General features: G+C 36.3%; 1 protein-coding gene across 13 annotated transcripts in view; it reads right to left on the bottom strand.

Annotated features, from left to right (window-relative positions):
* Positions 1 to 15,031, bottom strand: part of MYCBP2 (MYC binding protein 2) — a 169,913-nt gene that overhangs the window by 109,526 nt on the left and 45,356 nt on the right. For all 13 annotated transcript variants that reach the window (XM_067466879.1, XM_067466881.1, XM_067466884.1 and 10 more), the window contains exons 9-17: positions 9,444 to 9,517; positions 7,506 to 7,644; positions 6,719 to 6,795; positions 5,629 to 5,833; positions 5,331 to 5,495; positions 4,733 to 4,891; positions 3,224 to 3,428; positions 1,819 to 1,964; positions 1,055 to 1,156 (exon numbers count right to left, since the gene is read on the bottom strand). In XM_067466879.1, coding sequence (XP_067322980.1) covers positions 1,055 to 1,156; positions 1,819 to 1,964; positions 3,224 to 3,428; positions 4,733 to 4,891; positions 5,331 to 5,495; positions 5,629 to 5,833; positions 6,719 to 6,795; positions 7,506 to 7,644; positions 9,444 to 9,517 — 1,272 coding nt within the window. The remainder of the gene's footprint in view (positions 1 to 1,054; positions 1,157 to 1,818; positions 1,965 to 3,223; positions 3,429 to 4,732; positions 4,892 to 5,330; positions 5,496 to 5,628; positions 5,834 to 6,718; positions 6,796 to 7,505; positions 7,645 to 9,443; positions 9,518 to 15,031) is intronic.

Raw genomic sequence — 15,031 nt, 5'->3', positions numbered from 1 at the left:
ATAACAGCTTTTGCAAATGTCACAATCTCCAAATATTTCAGACAGCAACATCTACCATTCTTGACTATTAGCCTGGGATTTAGATGTGAATTATAATTAAAGACATCTGGAGAACTCAATACTAGCCATTCACTCACAATACTCTGATATGCTGCTGAAAATACCCCTACACATTCATGATTTGTCCATGATGGGTTTGCCTTAGGGCAGTGGGATCAGACTTGTCACCCTCCAGGTGTTTTGGACTTCAAGCCTTAGAATTTCAGGCCATTGGACAAGCTGGCCAGGGCTTCTGGGAGTTGGAGTCTGAAACATCTGAAGGGCCACACATTTGACACCTCTACCTTAAGGTCATTGTATGTCAGAAATAGAGCAACGCAGCAAGAACACACACAGCCGCAATAACCGACCTTTGTGGGGGGGGGGGGGGGTTTAAAAAAAGGCAAAAAGCACATCATTCGGTATTTGTATTTTTTTAATGTACATTCTGTCTCAGAAACAGAGCATCCATTCCACCTCCCAAGAACAGAACAGGCTCCCTTTGACTATGTGTTGTAATAGACATGTTTCAATTTCAAGTGGCGGAAATAATTTAGAATTCAAGAAAGGCTGACTGAGTTAATTCTAATCCCTTTAATCAGGATAGTTTTGCAAGAACAGCGTCAGAAACCGAGGTTCCAAACCTCTTTACCTTTGCCTTTACAGGCAGAAAGGTGGAGTATAGATCAAGATAATAATAACAACAACAACAACAACAACAATAATAATAACAACAACAACAACAGCCCAACAACTCTCTCAACATCTATCTTCAGCATGTATCTGTTTATATCTCTACAAGAGTTTATCAGAATTATACTCACTCATCTACTGCAGTGGTTCTCAACCTATGGGTCCCCAAATGTTTTGGCCTTCAACTCGCAGAAATCCTAACAGCTGGTAAACTGGCTGGAATTTCTGGGAGTTGTACACTAAAACACCTGGGGACCCATAGATTGAGAACCACTGATCTAGTGACAAAATAGCAGGTAAAACAAAGTCAAATCCTACTAACCTCTTCCTTCCTCCAATCTGTGCCTCCTGTTCACACGCTGCCGCTTTTCTTCTTGTCGTAACTGGAGATGTTCTTCGATATTAACACCTGGCACAGGTACAGCTACATCAAAGCAAGACAGGTTTGTTAAGAATGATATATGAGAAGAGTAAAAGAAGAAACACTTGTCACAATTTTCATTTTTACTTGGAGGGACTCCTTGGGTCTCCAAATGTGGTAAAAATGCCCTCTTTGACCATTTTAAGACATTTTGAGAATGTACCACATTTGGGGGCATCTTGGGAGTCACACATGGCCCATGGGCTAGGTATTGCCCAGCCATGACTTAAGGGGACCCCCGGTTCATCATGAACAATGAGAACAATGAGAATGCCAAGCCATCTCCCCCACCAATTTTGTCCAATTCAATAACTAGCACACCAAAGTTGAGACTAAATGATTTCAGGGTATTCCTACAAGTTGTAAACCAACAATAATCTTATAAACCTAGTCCTAGAGGGAGGGCAGGTGAGGAACATTCAAAATTTGAATGAGGGAGCTTCAGGATGACACTTATGCCAAGTATTGATCTGCAAATTCCTACACCAAGAGCCAACCAATCTAAGGCCTAACTGGCTGAATATTCATGCAGTTATTACTTTATAAAGTCTCTTTAGAAGGAAAAATGTAGCACACCACAGCAACAAAAATCTTGCCATACTTTCCACCCTCACTGTTCAGACATAAACATAATCTTTGAAGATTTTCAGTTGCAGGTCACTTACCTAGCAGAAGATCCAATGGTATCATTTCTTTAACAGCATCCAGGATTCCTCTTTGTCTTGCTTCCTGGCCATCTAGTTCTCTAGCGCAGGCTTTGCAACAGCCACACACAGCACAACCAGACTCACCAGAGCCACAGCCACAGATTCTAAAGAAACCAATGATTGCAGATAACACACATCACTCATTCACATAACTACTATGGGAGCACAGCCATATGCCGTTCTTTCAGCTGAGCTTTTAAACACTTTAAAAAAATTATGCAGCAACTATACTGTATGCTTCTTTTGCATTTTCACTCCAAAAACCCCGCAATATTCATTACAATTTCACATCTGAATCTCAAACTGCTGGTATCTCCCTTGAGAGCATGTTTGGGTGACAATAGGGATTACAATCTATACATTGCTTATATAAAAAAATGTAAATGGGCCAGAGTATGCATTAATAAAGTAAACTTTTCAAGAAAGAAATTGCAAGAGGATTTAGATTCTTTGAAATTAGAAGTTCTTTTAGTCCAGATTAGTTTATTCAGTACCACTAAATTCATGAAAATAGAAGATGGGAAACATATCTACATTTAAGCACCCATAGCAAAACAAGTATTTCCCTTAAAGAGCATTACTTCAATCAGAATCCTATTCATTTCTCATTAGAAGTTATCCACTGAGTGTAATGAACTGGTAACTATGAACACAGGGTTGCAGCCTCAGTGATAATTTATTTTTTATCACTGAGACTGATTTCATCAACCACCAACCACCTATTCCTGCACTTGCTTCCATCATTGACCTGTAGAACTTCACCATGGTTTCTGAAAATATACAGGAATGCCTCGTTTGTTTGTTTGTTTTTATATATATATATTAGGGCTGGGCGGTTTCGTTCGTTTATTTCGTAATTCGTTATTGATTCGTATTTAAATTAGCTTACGATCCGATATTGAGCCATGCAGGAGCAACTAAAAATCGAAACGAATTTTTCAATTTATTTCGTAATTGTTTCGTGATTGGTTCGAAATCGTTTTGAAATTGTTTCGTTATTATTTCCGTATGTCTGGTGCAAGTTTTATAGTTGTTGTTTGTTTTATCAGTGATAAAAAATAAATTATCACACCAACAGTCAACAACAGAGGGAGAGGGAAGCTTCAGAAGTTCCCCCTGTCCCATTTGGAGGTTTTTTTAGCGTATTGCGAAATCGCGTCCGCCATTAACGAATCGATTCGTAATTGTTTCATAATTGTTTCGTAATTTACGAAATTTCGAACTTTTTAAAAGAAAAATTTCGGAATTCTTTTAAAAAACGGAACGCAAAAACCCCCTAAAAACGAATCGAGTTTAGAAACAAATTTTTCCGTGGTTACCCAGCCCTAATATATATATATATTCATTCTGTATTTTTACTCACCCTCCAGGTACTCTGTCAGGTCGCCCACTGCTAACACAACTTGCTCCATATCCAGTGCAATCGCCACAAACTGTACACACCATGCATTGTTCCAACTTCCATTTATGCATGCCTGGTGGACACATCATGGATTTCTCGTCCTTTTCATCTAGCTCTTCTTCTAAATCTTCATCCATTGCTGTTGCCATATTTTCAACTCCAAAACCTATAAAATATAATCCATCTTGCATTTTATAACAAAACACAGAAATATAGAAATCAAATAGTATACTAAGCATAGAAAACTATAACATGTTACTCCATTAAACACAGCTATGTTAAGGTAAGTATGTCCCATGGTAGAAGATAAATGGGAACTGTGGTTAGCAACATGCATCCCCTCTTCTCCAGATAGGAAGAGTACATAGTATTCCACTATATATAAACTTGGATAGTTATAGCTTATTACAGTTAATTAATGAGCTACCATATTTACATTATTTACATGTGTATCTATACCAGGTCAAGGTACTTCTTCCCTGCCCACGCAATGTTTGGTTGCAAGATGTAGGCTCTGCATAGCTTTGAAGGAAAATAGTGGGACTCCAAGAAGTGCAAATGCTTAGGCTAGTTAGTGAATACATATACCCAGTTTTTCCCTTCTCTATTTAACACATCCCACTCTACTCCAGAGTCATATAATTTTCCAGAGGTTCATCCCTCTTGGAATCTGTATTTTTAATTTTCAGGACAAATTCCATGTCCTAACAATTTTTCTACTTCTGTTTGTATTCTTCTAAATAAAGACTGAGGAATGTGTGCATAGCACGTGTTACCTGTATGAATTATTCTCATAAACCCATCTGAAAAAAATCTGAAAAATAATCTTGCACGGATTCATGTCTCGCCCTTTTCTCTCCCTCCCAAACTGCAATGAACTGTATCCCTACTAAATAGAAACCAGAAATCTTTAAATTTCCTAATCATGTATGCAGATCAAGAGAGAAGAAAAACTGCAAGTTCCCTCTTGAGAAACAAACCAGACTTGACATGTTTCAAAATTATAAGGCCTGCTAAAAAAAAATAAGGCTCTATCTCTGTTTAGAAAATCCACAAAACCAGAAGAAAATTTAGCTGGGAACCAAGAATAACAAGAGTAATGACAGGGATATGTAAAGAAGGGACTTTCTAGAACCATAATGGATGGATCATTATAACTGAAGGGTTACTACATTGCTATTACATGTACTAGCATTGCACTACAGACAGGTGATGGATAAGCATTTGCGTCTACTGCAGGTGATATGGAAAGGAGGGGCTAGTTCAAACTTACAGCATCTGCTGCAGGTGATATGGAAAGGAGGGGCTAGTTCAAACTTACAGCTTCATTGTGGGCTTGCATATGCAAGCATAAAGCAGTGGATTAAATAAAAAGAACAAAAGCAGATAAAACAGTCCCTGATACATACTAACAAGCCAAAATACCAAGAACAGAAAAGGAATACAGTCAACAGAAAGAGAAGTGCTGACCTTTCCCTCCCTGACTCATGGAGCCCGTGTCTCGTCCGCATTGACCTTTGTTATTCACGCCAAATGTCCAAACTTCTCCATTCTTCATTAGCACACAGGTGTGAGCTTTGCCCATAGCTACCTGAGTTGCAAAATGGCCTTTCAAATCCGTTACTAAATCTGCAATATGAACACACATGAGTGGTAAATATTTTCCCCTCTTTTGAGAACTATAAAAAAAAATTACACCTCGGGGGGGGGGGGGCAAAAATTGAGAGGTTACTAATAAGGAAAGTCAACAATAAATAATAATAAATAAAATGGTACTAAGCTATAAGTGTTGTGACATTTTGATCAGTCTTGGTAAGATATTACCTTATAGGTTTTAGCTTTTTTATATAAGAAAACAACACAACTATCTATAATTTTTATTAATACCAAAAGGAATTACTGCTGAGTAACATGGCTGAACAACAAAAATAACCGAATTATTTATCATTACATATCTGTCACAGTTCAATGTTTCCTTTTTCAACTAGCTAGCTGCCTATTATAAATCATTTCTCTTTAACAAATGAACCATGCCACATACTCTAATACATCTCAACTATCAACTTACTTGTGTTGTCAGAGTAAATGGCATCCTTTCCAAACATGTATAACTCTCCATCTTTAGAAATGACTGAACTGCTCCCATTATTACATGCTGTATACACCACAATTTTTCCTTCCATCTTGATAATCTTTTTGGGCTTATAAGGTTTAGACTGCCTCCTGCTTTTGGCTTGGGGAGAAAAAAAAGAAAAGAAAAGGAGTTACCTTATACTGTGTAAGATTTAACATGTTACTGAAGAAAGAAATTTTGTAGCAGCTGCCTGTAGTAAGAGATACAACTATCAACAGCAGGAAAAACATACTTGATTCTCCATCTTCTCCTTTACTTGCTGAGCCTGTGAAAAATATGCTTCCATCTTCTGCCACGAGTAAGGCATGGGAGCCATCATGCCCAACTGAGAACTGAACAATCTTTGGAGATTTGGTGATTGGAAGCTCTACCCATTTCCCTGATGAAGGACCACCTTGCTTGATTCCAAGGCTCTGGTATTTGCCAGTGTAATAAATCTGTAAGGAGTAAAGCAAAAACTGAAGAATTACGTAGAACATAACAGATATGTATAAAGATAAATGTAAATAAGAAAAAGGAGCAGGCACAGACACATTTTTCACTTCAGACTACGAAGGCAATGTTTCGTTAAACAAGAAAATGTCATGCAAAAAATTATGCATGTCTGAGCATCACACAGAAGTCATGGCCTTGGCGTTTCAATGCTTCCAGATCAATGTTTATTTTCCAAAATTTCTTATTTTGTGCTAAAAACAGGGTTGGAGATCCAGTGATATATTCAAATAATGTATACAACCATTTTTGCTCCCTCCTCTCCGTATTCTATAGCAGTGGTTCTCAACCTGTGGGTCCACAGATGTTTTCACCTTCAACTCCCAGAAATCCTAACAGCTGGTAAACTAGCTGGGATTTCTGGGAGTTGTAGGCTAAAACACCTGGGAACCCAGAGGTTGAGAACCACTGTTCTATAGGGATCTGGTAGAGGGCTGGAGCCAAGGGTTCATTGATCAACAGGTGGATTAGTTGAGGCCTGGATTCAAGCCCATCCATGGAAACAGTTGCCTCTGTAACTGTAAACAACAAAAGTTGTGGCCTTTTAATTCCCACCAAATTTTCCTTCATCCAATTTCATTTTCTACTTAATCGAGTATCTTTTATATTCTAGATACTGAATTGTGATTTTTGTCCTCCAGTTTCAATTTCTATTCTATGTTCTCAGTCACTGTCATAGGTTTTGTATATATTCCATTGTTGTGTCAATTACAATTTTTTGCCTGCTTCATATTCTGTCTGTGCATTGTTCATTCTATGGACACAAAAACGCTAATATAAAAAAATCTCATTTCTGTTATATACTTGATTTGCTAAAATTGTTTCAATACCTTTCCACTAGCTGTTTTCATAAGTGCAAATTCTCTTCCTGCACCAAGAACAGCTGACTCTTCATCAAACCCTGTACCTGTGAGTGCAAATTTTGCAATATTTTTAAAGCCATATATTATAAAATCAAATTCACACATAGTATAAATTTTCCACAGTTGGCATTCTATCAAATGTGCAATTAGAAACATTTCACATGAAATATAGGTTTTGCAATATATTCTTAATTAAATGTTACAAACATAGTATTGTCGAAGGCTTTCATGGCCAGAATCTCAGGGCTGTTGTGTGTTTTTCGGGCTGTATGGCCATGTTCCAGAAGCATTCTGTCCTGATATTTTGCCTGCATCTATGACAGGCATTCTCAGAAGTTGTGAGGACCTCACAACCTTTGAGGATGGATGCCTGCCATAGATGCAGGTGAAACGTCAGGAGAGAATGCTTCTGGAACATGGCCATACAGCCTGGAAAACACACACAAACCCAGTTACAAACATAACTACAGGTGGGAGATCAAAATATACTCTGTAGGCATTACGGTTATAAATAAATAGACGTGCAGCCAGTAGATTGTTAAAGTAAAGCAGAAAAATAATGGGCTGAGAGGGACAAAGTAATGATTCATTAAACATCAAACATTCATGTAGAAAGACTGGCACCATGGCTCTGCACAAGTTTGATTCGTGGTGTACCATGCTATTACTGCAGCTATCTGTTTTCTGGGGTTTAAATTATTTTATGCTATGACTATTTAAACATGAAGATGAAAGTAGAAAATTTATTTCTTACTGATAATATGCAAGTCTTTCTCCAGATCAAATAATGAAATACCACAAGCATGTAAGCACTTTCTGGCAAGCTTAAGCTGCAGTTCTTGTTGTAGCACAGGTTCCGTGCTTGTTGCAAATATTCGAACCACAAAGCCATCCTACAACAAATAAAACACCAATCTCAACAACTTTAAATATCTGCTGATACAAATGATACTCAATTGTACAGTGAAAGCTCAACCATCTCACAGAACATCTCATAAAATAAGTAAAATGCAGGTTAAAATGACAACTCATCTTAATAAATGTATAGACCAAAACCCCTCATTTTGCTGAAATGTTAGTTATAATCTTAAGTGCTTCTGTATTATTTACACATCCAGATGCCATGGCAGCCAATACACATTTTATTTTACAGAAGATATAATTCCTTAAGTTCATAATAGGCATGCCACACTTTAGATAATAAGGGAAGGAGGAATGGAAAGGTGCTGAAATCTCCAGTTTTGAAGTTCTTTAAAAAGCAATTGAATGTTGCACCTCACTGTACAGGAAATTAGCAAGAACAATGTGTTTCCTGCAAAAATGAGAATAAGAAAGCCCATTTTTGATCTCTGGCACTATTCCATTTCAAAAACTTCCCTGTTTTGTGAATCCAGGGGGAAAAAACACAGAAGCGATGTGTTAAGAGGAATTAAAACACTATCAAAACCTCTAGGGTCTTTTACATTCTTTTCACATACCTTCCCAAGACAACTGCCTCCCTGCAAATAAGTGAATGAATGTTAATAGTACAGCAGCTCATATCAGAACAAGAAATGATGTACTGGAGAACTGGTGTTGGAAGAAAGAGTTAAAGCGCACACAGAGATCATTCCAAAATCATTCCAGCGCTGTAGCCACTTTTAGCGAGTGAGCAGGTGGGTGGGCATGCAGGGGATATCCAAAGATCTGGTTATTAGCCTCCTATGTAGTCCTTGACCAAACTAAAGACAAATCCAGATATGCAAGCAATACGAGTACTTGTATCAACACACAACTAAAACTATCCCCTTCTGAATGAAATCATATGGAGAACATTTAATTTGAAATACTAAGAGTTATGTATATAGTGACATATACATAATTGACTTGAACTCAACATCCACTGATACGTATACTAAAAGATGAAGAGTTTGAGGGAATAGGATTTATATTAAGGTGGCAATCATGTAGCTTATGGGCCGCTTGCAACCCTGGGGAGAATACCATGTGGCCCTTGACGTCTGACCTACTTCCAACACTTATGTTATAATTTTTAATGGCTGAAAATGCTTTGGGGAGACTAAAATAATGTCTAGAAGAGGGATCTACTGATATTGGTGATATGACAATAACTAAATTAACTCCATGTATATATCACAAATACACATATCAAAAACTGCCACATACACATAAGTAGAAACAATTGGTTCTTCTCTTGAAGTATAAAGCAAAGTCTTCATTTGAGAAAATGTCCTTTCTTTATTACATGTGAGTAGACTCCAGTAGTCACATGAATTGACTCCAACCTGCTATCGGTTTCGACTCACAGGAGTCTTCGTCAGGCGGTTGGGTTCAAATTATCAAAAACAAGCTCAACTTTTAAGGTGAGAAATTCACTAACAGTCTTCTGGTGGGGTGGATCAACTATTCTTTTTGAGCAGTGCACTCTGCAAGGAGTTTTATTTTTCTTTTTAGAAGAGGGATCTACCCCATAAATTCCATTTTGGTAACACAGATACTATTATACCAAAACATTTTAAAAAACCCCTGCAAAGGTCATCTCAAACCCATGTTGTTGCTATTACCCAAAGCTCCAAAAATGGCTACTTGACGTTTAGCAGTCACTGGTTCAAAAACCAATAGTGTGCACCTACAAACACACTCACATAATATATTCTCAAAAAATAAAAATCAGAGGACATGCTATACTTACATCTCTAGAAGCTGCTATCTGATTAATATACTCTCCATCAGTGAAAAGAATGTTCTGCCCCTCAGTCTGGCAATCTAGAGAATAAACAATTATGCTTTATCAATTCCATAATTCTGTAAATACGTATTATAATTTAAAAGATCTATTATGTCTGTCATGTACACAGTGAGAGTAACTCACATCAGAGTCAGAAAAGATGTACTGGAAAATTGGTGCTGGAGAAAACATACACTTCATTCCAAAATCATTCCAAGTCTAACTTAATCAGAATCACAAAACCTAATGAGTTGGGTAGTTACACTAAAAGAAAGATTCGTTGTAATTTGCTGGACCCAATTCATCAGTCATTTTGGCTTTCTTTTGAACAACTTTGAATGTTTGTATTTTTAGTTCCTGGCTGAACTTTTAGGAACTTATTCCAATTAAATTTTGAATTTCACTGAGACTTACATTTCAAACATTTCTGTTTAAGATCAGGTTTAACTGGAAAAATTCCTGCAGTCTTTCTTTTAAAACTGCTGTGTTTGTTCCATTTTGCATGGTACATGGTACAATTTTTTTAAAGGACTGAAATTGCTACCAGTCAAACTTTGGTTTCATTCAAATCATGAACAAAATCATTAACATCTATCTAGACCAGGGGTCCTCAAACTTTTTAAACAGAGGGCCAGGTCACAGTCCCTCAAACTGCTGGAAGGCCGGATTATAATTTGAAAATAAAAACATGAATGAATTCCTATGCACACTGCACATATCTTATTTGTCATGCAAAAACAGTTTAAAACAACAGAATAATTAAAATGTAGAACAATTTTGACAAATATAAACTTATTAGTATTTCAATGGGAAGTGTGGGCCTGCTTTTAGCTGATGAGATAAGGTGGTTGTTGTCGTCGTTGTGTGCTTTCAAGTCATTTCAAACATAGGCTGACCTTGAGTGAGGCCCGGGTAAATGACCTTGGAGGGCCATATCTGGCCCCTGGGCCCTAGTTTGAGGACCCCTGATCTAGACAATGATGGGAAAATTAGTGACATATACATAACTGACTCAAACACTATAATAAGAAAGAAATTCAAATAGTGTGCTATTCTTCCAAAGTAAAAAAAAAGTTTAAATTAAAAGATGTTTAGTTGTATATGCAAGGAAAATGTTCAACTTAATATTCTTTAGCACTAAATATTCTATGCCATTATCAAAATATTTCAGTAAATTAAATTGTAAGTTATGAGCAAATATGCATATTCACTAGTGATTTTCTCCTCATTCAATGATAAAATTAGCTGATTAAGATAATATGGTCACAGACCGAAATATAAACATTTCAGTGCTAGCAAAAGTAGTTTAATCTTGCTATTCAAAAATCCACATGTCACTTAATTGTATAGTTAGGGCTTCCTGACATAAACTGAATTTTCATAATAAGTTGAGTTTGTTTAAAAGATTGATCCTGCCATTCAGAAATTTTGTCAGATTAATCACTTGCTCTGGGCAAAATTTCTTGTGTCATCAAGAAATATTAGTTTTCCTTCTTGGCTCCTAGCAGCCACAGAAGTTTCAAGCTTGCTTATAACATGTCTCATGTATTGGGTTAGGTCACATCTAAACATGTTCCACATACAAAAGAAATCTCTGCCTCAATCTCTTGTCCCACCCATTATGCCTATTCCCAGTTTTAAATTCCATTCAAAAATCACCAGTTCATAATGTATGTTTCCCACAGCTTTTTGCTCACATTAGTTTTCCTCAGCCATCTATGCTGTTGGAGCTACATAAACAATAAGTTACAATAAAGCAATCTTCTCCTTTTCTTGTTGACAAGGAGAAGGATGCTAGCTCATATTAAGCCCTCACATGCCCTTGGAACCTCACTCAAGGTTTAATAATTATTAAAAGAATATTTCGAGATAAATGATAACCAGGAAACATCCGTATACATTATGGGAGGCGAGCAAAGTAGCAATGAGAGGTAATTTCATACAGCAGAAAGCAATAAAAAATAAAATCAAAAATATAAAAGAAAAAGAAATAATGAACGAAATCATACAAGAAGCAGCCAGCCTAAAGAAAAACCCTAAGAATAAAGAAGTTATTAGGAAGACTACAGAAACAAAGAGAATTTCTGGAGCAAGAGGAGAGGGCAAAACAATTGAAATTCATAAGACAAGATCATTTTGAAAACACAAACAAACCAGGGAGATGGTTATCAAACAAGCTAAGGAAGAAAAAGGAAGCAACCTTTATAACAAGATTGAAAGAAGGGGAAAAGATGATCACACAAGGAAACGAGATAAAGAACCAATTCAAAAACTTCTATCAAATGCTATATAAGGAAGAAGAAATAGATAAAAATGCAATCTACAAATACTTAGGGGAAAGAAACATAACACACATAACAGAGGAACAAAGAGAAGAGCTGAATAGTGAAATATCCGAACGAGAAATTAAGAAGGCAATAAATGAGCTGAAAAGAGACAAAGCACCGGGCCCAGATGGTTTTACGGCCATATATTATAAAACATACCAAGAAGAACTAATACCTTTTTTGAAGAGAGTCATGAACGAAATTAGAAACAAAAGAGGAATGCCACAGACATGGTGACAAGCATTGATAACCCTAATACATAGAGAAAATACAAACCCAGAGAATGTTAAAAATTACAGGCCCATTTCACTATTAAATCTGGACTATTATTGGGAAATATAATCGCAGAAAGATTAAAAAATATATTGAGTAAACGAATCAAAGAAGAACAAGCAGGCTTTTTGCCCAAAAGATCACAAGCTGATAATGTCAGAACTATCATAAACCTTATAGAATACTACGGAAATAATATCCAAAAGAAGGTAATGTTCTTAGCATTAGACGCTGAAAAAGCCTTTGACAACGTAAATTGGGATTTTATCAAAATTTTAATAAAAGAAATGGACATGGGTCACTATTTTGAGAACATAATTGGAGCGATATATAACAAACAAGAAGCAAAAATTATAATAAACGGCCAGCAAACAGAAACAATTAATATTCAAAAAGGAACAAGACAAGGTTGCCCCATATCCCCGTTAATCTTCATTCTGACCTTAGAAATCTTGTTGGATAGAATAAGAGAGGATAAAGAAATTGAGGGTGCACGAATCCAGGGACATAACTATAAGATAAGAGCATTCGCAGATGATATAATAGGGATAATAGAAGAACCAAAGAAAAATCTAGAAAAATGGCTAAAGACAATTAAAAATTATGGCGAAGTATGAGGATTTAAGATGAACCTAGAAAAGACAAAAGTGATAACAAAAAATATTATGAAGAAAGAACAGGAAAAATTGGCAAAAGACTGGAACATCCAAATTACACAGAAAATAAAATATTTGGGAATTATTCTAACTCCAAAAAATCTACAATTATTGGAAAACAACTATATAGAAAAATGGAGAAAAAAAAAAGATCTGGAAAAATGGGGAAACATGAAACTATCCCTACTAGGAAGGATAGCAACTGTGAAGATGTCAATATTGCCAAAATTAGTGTTCTTATTCCAAAATTTACCGATAATCAGGAATCAAAAAGTACTAAACAACTGGAAGACATTATGAGGTTTATTTGGCAGAAGAAAAAGCCAAGAATAAACTATAGAAACATGACAGAAAGAAAAAACAAAGGAGGCTTAGCAACCCCAAACATCAAATTATATCATGACTCATGTGCATTAATCTGGGTAAGAGATTGGACAAAACTTGAGGAGAAGATTTTAAATGTAGAAGGAGAAGGATTGAGATCAGGATGGCACGCTCACATAGGATACGACAAGGCAAAAAAAGAAAAAAATCGGAAATCACTTTGTTCATTCAGCCCTAATTAAAGTATGGAACAGGTATAAAGATAAATTTTATAAGAAAACACCAGTATGGCGATCACCACTCGAAGCCTCCCAAAGAAGAATATTGGGATGGAATGATTGGCCTAAATACAAAGATATAATAAAAAAAGGAGGAGAATTCAAGATGAAAACGCAACAAGAACTAAAAATCATAAACAATAGAATCTCCTGGTATCAATACGAACAAATCAAAGAACACTTTAAGATAGATAAAGAAAAAGGATTCAAAGAAGGAACATGTTTTTGGGATAAAATAATGCAAACGGAAAATAAACTAAACTCCAAGATATACAAAAAGCTCTTAGAAGGAGAAGGAGACACAGAAAAGGAGAAAACATATATGAAAAAATGGAAAGACAACTTAGGAAGAGAGATAAAGAAGGATTAATGGGAAGAGGTATGGAACAAGAAACTAAAATACTCGAAATCAATGGAACTTAAAGAAAATTGGTTTAAGATAGCTCATAGGTGGTATATAACTCCACATAGGCTAGGGAAATTCAACAAAAACACAAACACAAAATGTTGGAAGTGCGGCAAACAGGAAGGGACATACTATCACCTCTGGTGGACTTGCCCAAAAGCGACAATCTATTGGAACAGGATACAAAAATCATTACAAAAAATACTGAAGATAGAAATAGCTCGGAAACGAGAAACCGTTTTACTAGGGGTGCATAATATAAAAATGGAAAAAAATAAGGTCAAAATTCTATTCCTCCTGACCACTGCAGCTCGAATAATTTATGCAAAACACTGGAAAGAGAAAGAACTCCCAGAAGAAGAGGAATAGTTAACAAAGATTCTAGACATAAGAAATATGGACAAACTAATTTATATACTTTCTTTAAAAAAGGGCACCCCAACAGCTGAAATTGATTGGAAACAAGTAACAACATACTTAATAGAAGAAAAAAGCATGAAAATAATTGCTTGAAATAGATGATGGAAAATATAAATCGGGGAGAGCAGCAGAGAAAAGAAGGAGAAAAAGACCAATAGAGGGAAGAATGAAGGAAAAGGAAGAACCTCCGAGAAGATACCGGGAAGTCAACATCAGATCTACAACAATCACACCACCCCCACCCCCCCTCACAGTCCCCTCTTCAAATTTCCGTGGCTCTGGTCACTTGATAGAACGAGAACATTTAGACAAAAATCAGACTACTATTTACTTTACTTTCTCTACACTGCTATCCCCCCCTTTTTTCTTTCTTTCTATCCCCTTCTTACTTTACGCATTCTGGTAGGAACTTTTGCTGTATGTTTTTAAGGAAAATTTAATAAAGATCATTTTAAACGGAACCTCACTCAAGATTGAGTTAGACTCATCCAGATTCACTGAAGAAATCACTTAAATGTCAAATAGCTGAAAAGGCTTCCAGTCAGCTACCAATGGTTCTACTGCATGCTGGATTGCAGTTCTTACTATCCTTCACCATTGACGCTTATGGCAATGTCTGACGAAAGGTGCAGCTGCTATGCCACCTAGAGTACTAGTGTTTCCCACTTCTGCTTCAGAAAGACCAAGCCCTCATCCATCCATGCTATGTCTTAATGACATAGACAAAAACTATGTCATTAAGACAAACTATCTTCAAATGGCTGCTGCACAAAATCGGTCATCTGCAGGGTTACAGAAGCATCTATTCAAAACAATATTCAGCTCTGAGAATTGTAGGATCAACAACATGCTGAAACTACTTGAGTTT

The sequence above is a fragment of the Anolis sagrei genome, chromosome 3 (genome assembly GCF_037176765.1).
Source record: "Anolis sagrei isolate rAnoSag1 chromosome 3, rAnoSag1.mat, whole genome shotgun sequence".
NCBI classification, from domain to species: domain Eukaryota; kingdom Metazoa; phylum Chordata; class Lepidosauria; order Squamata; family Dactyloidae; genus Anolis; species Anolis sagrei.
Note: the sequence above shows the minus strand (reverse complement) of the source record. Positions and strands in the feature narration are given on the sequence as shown.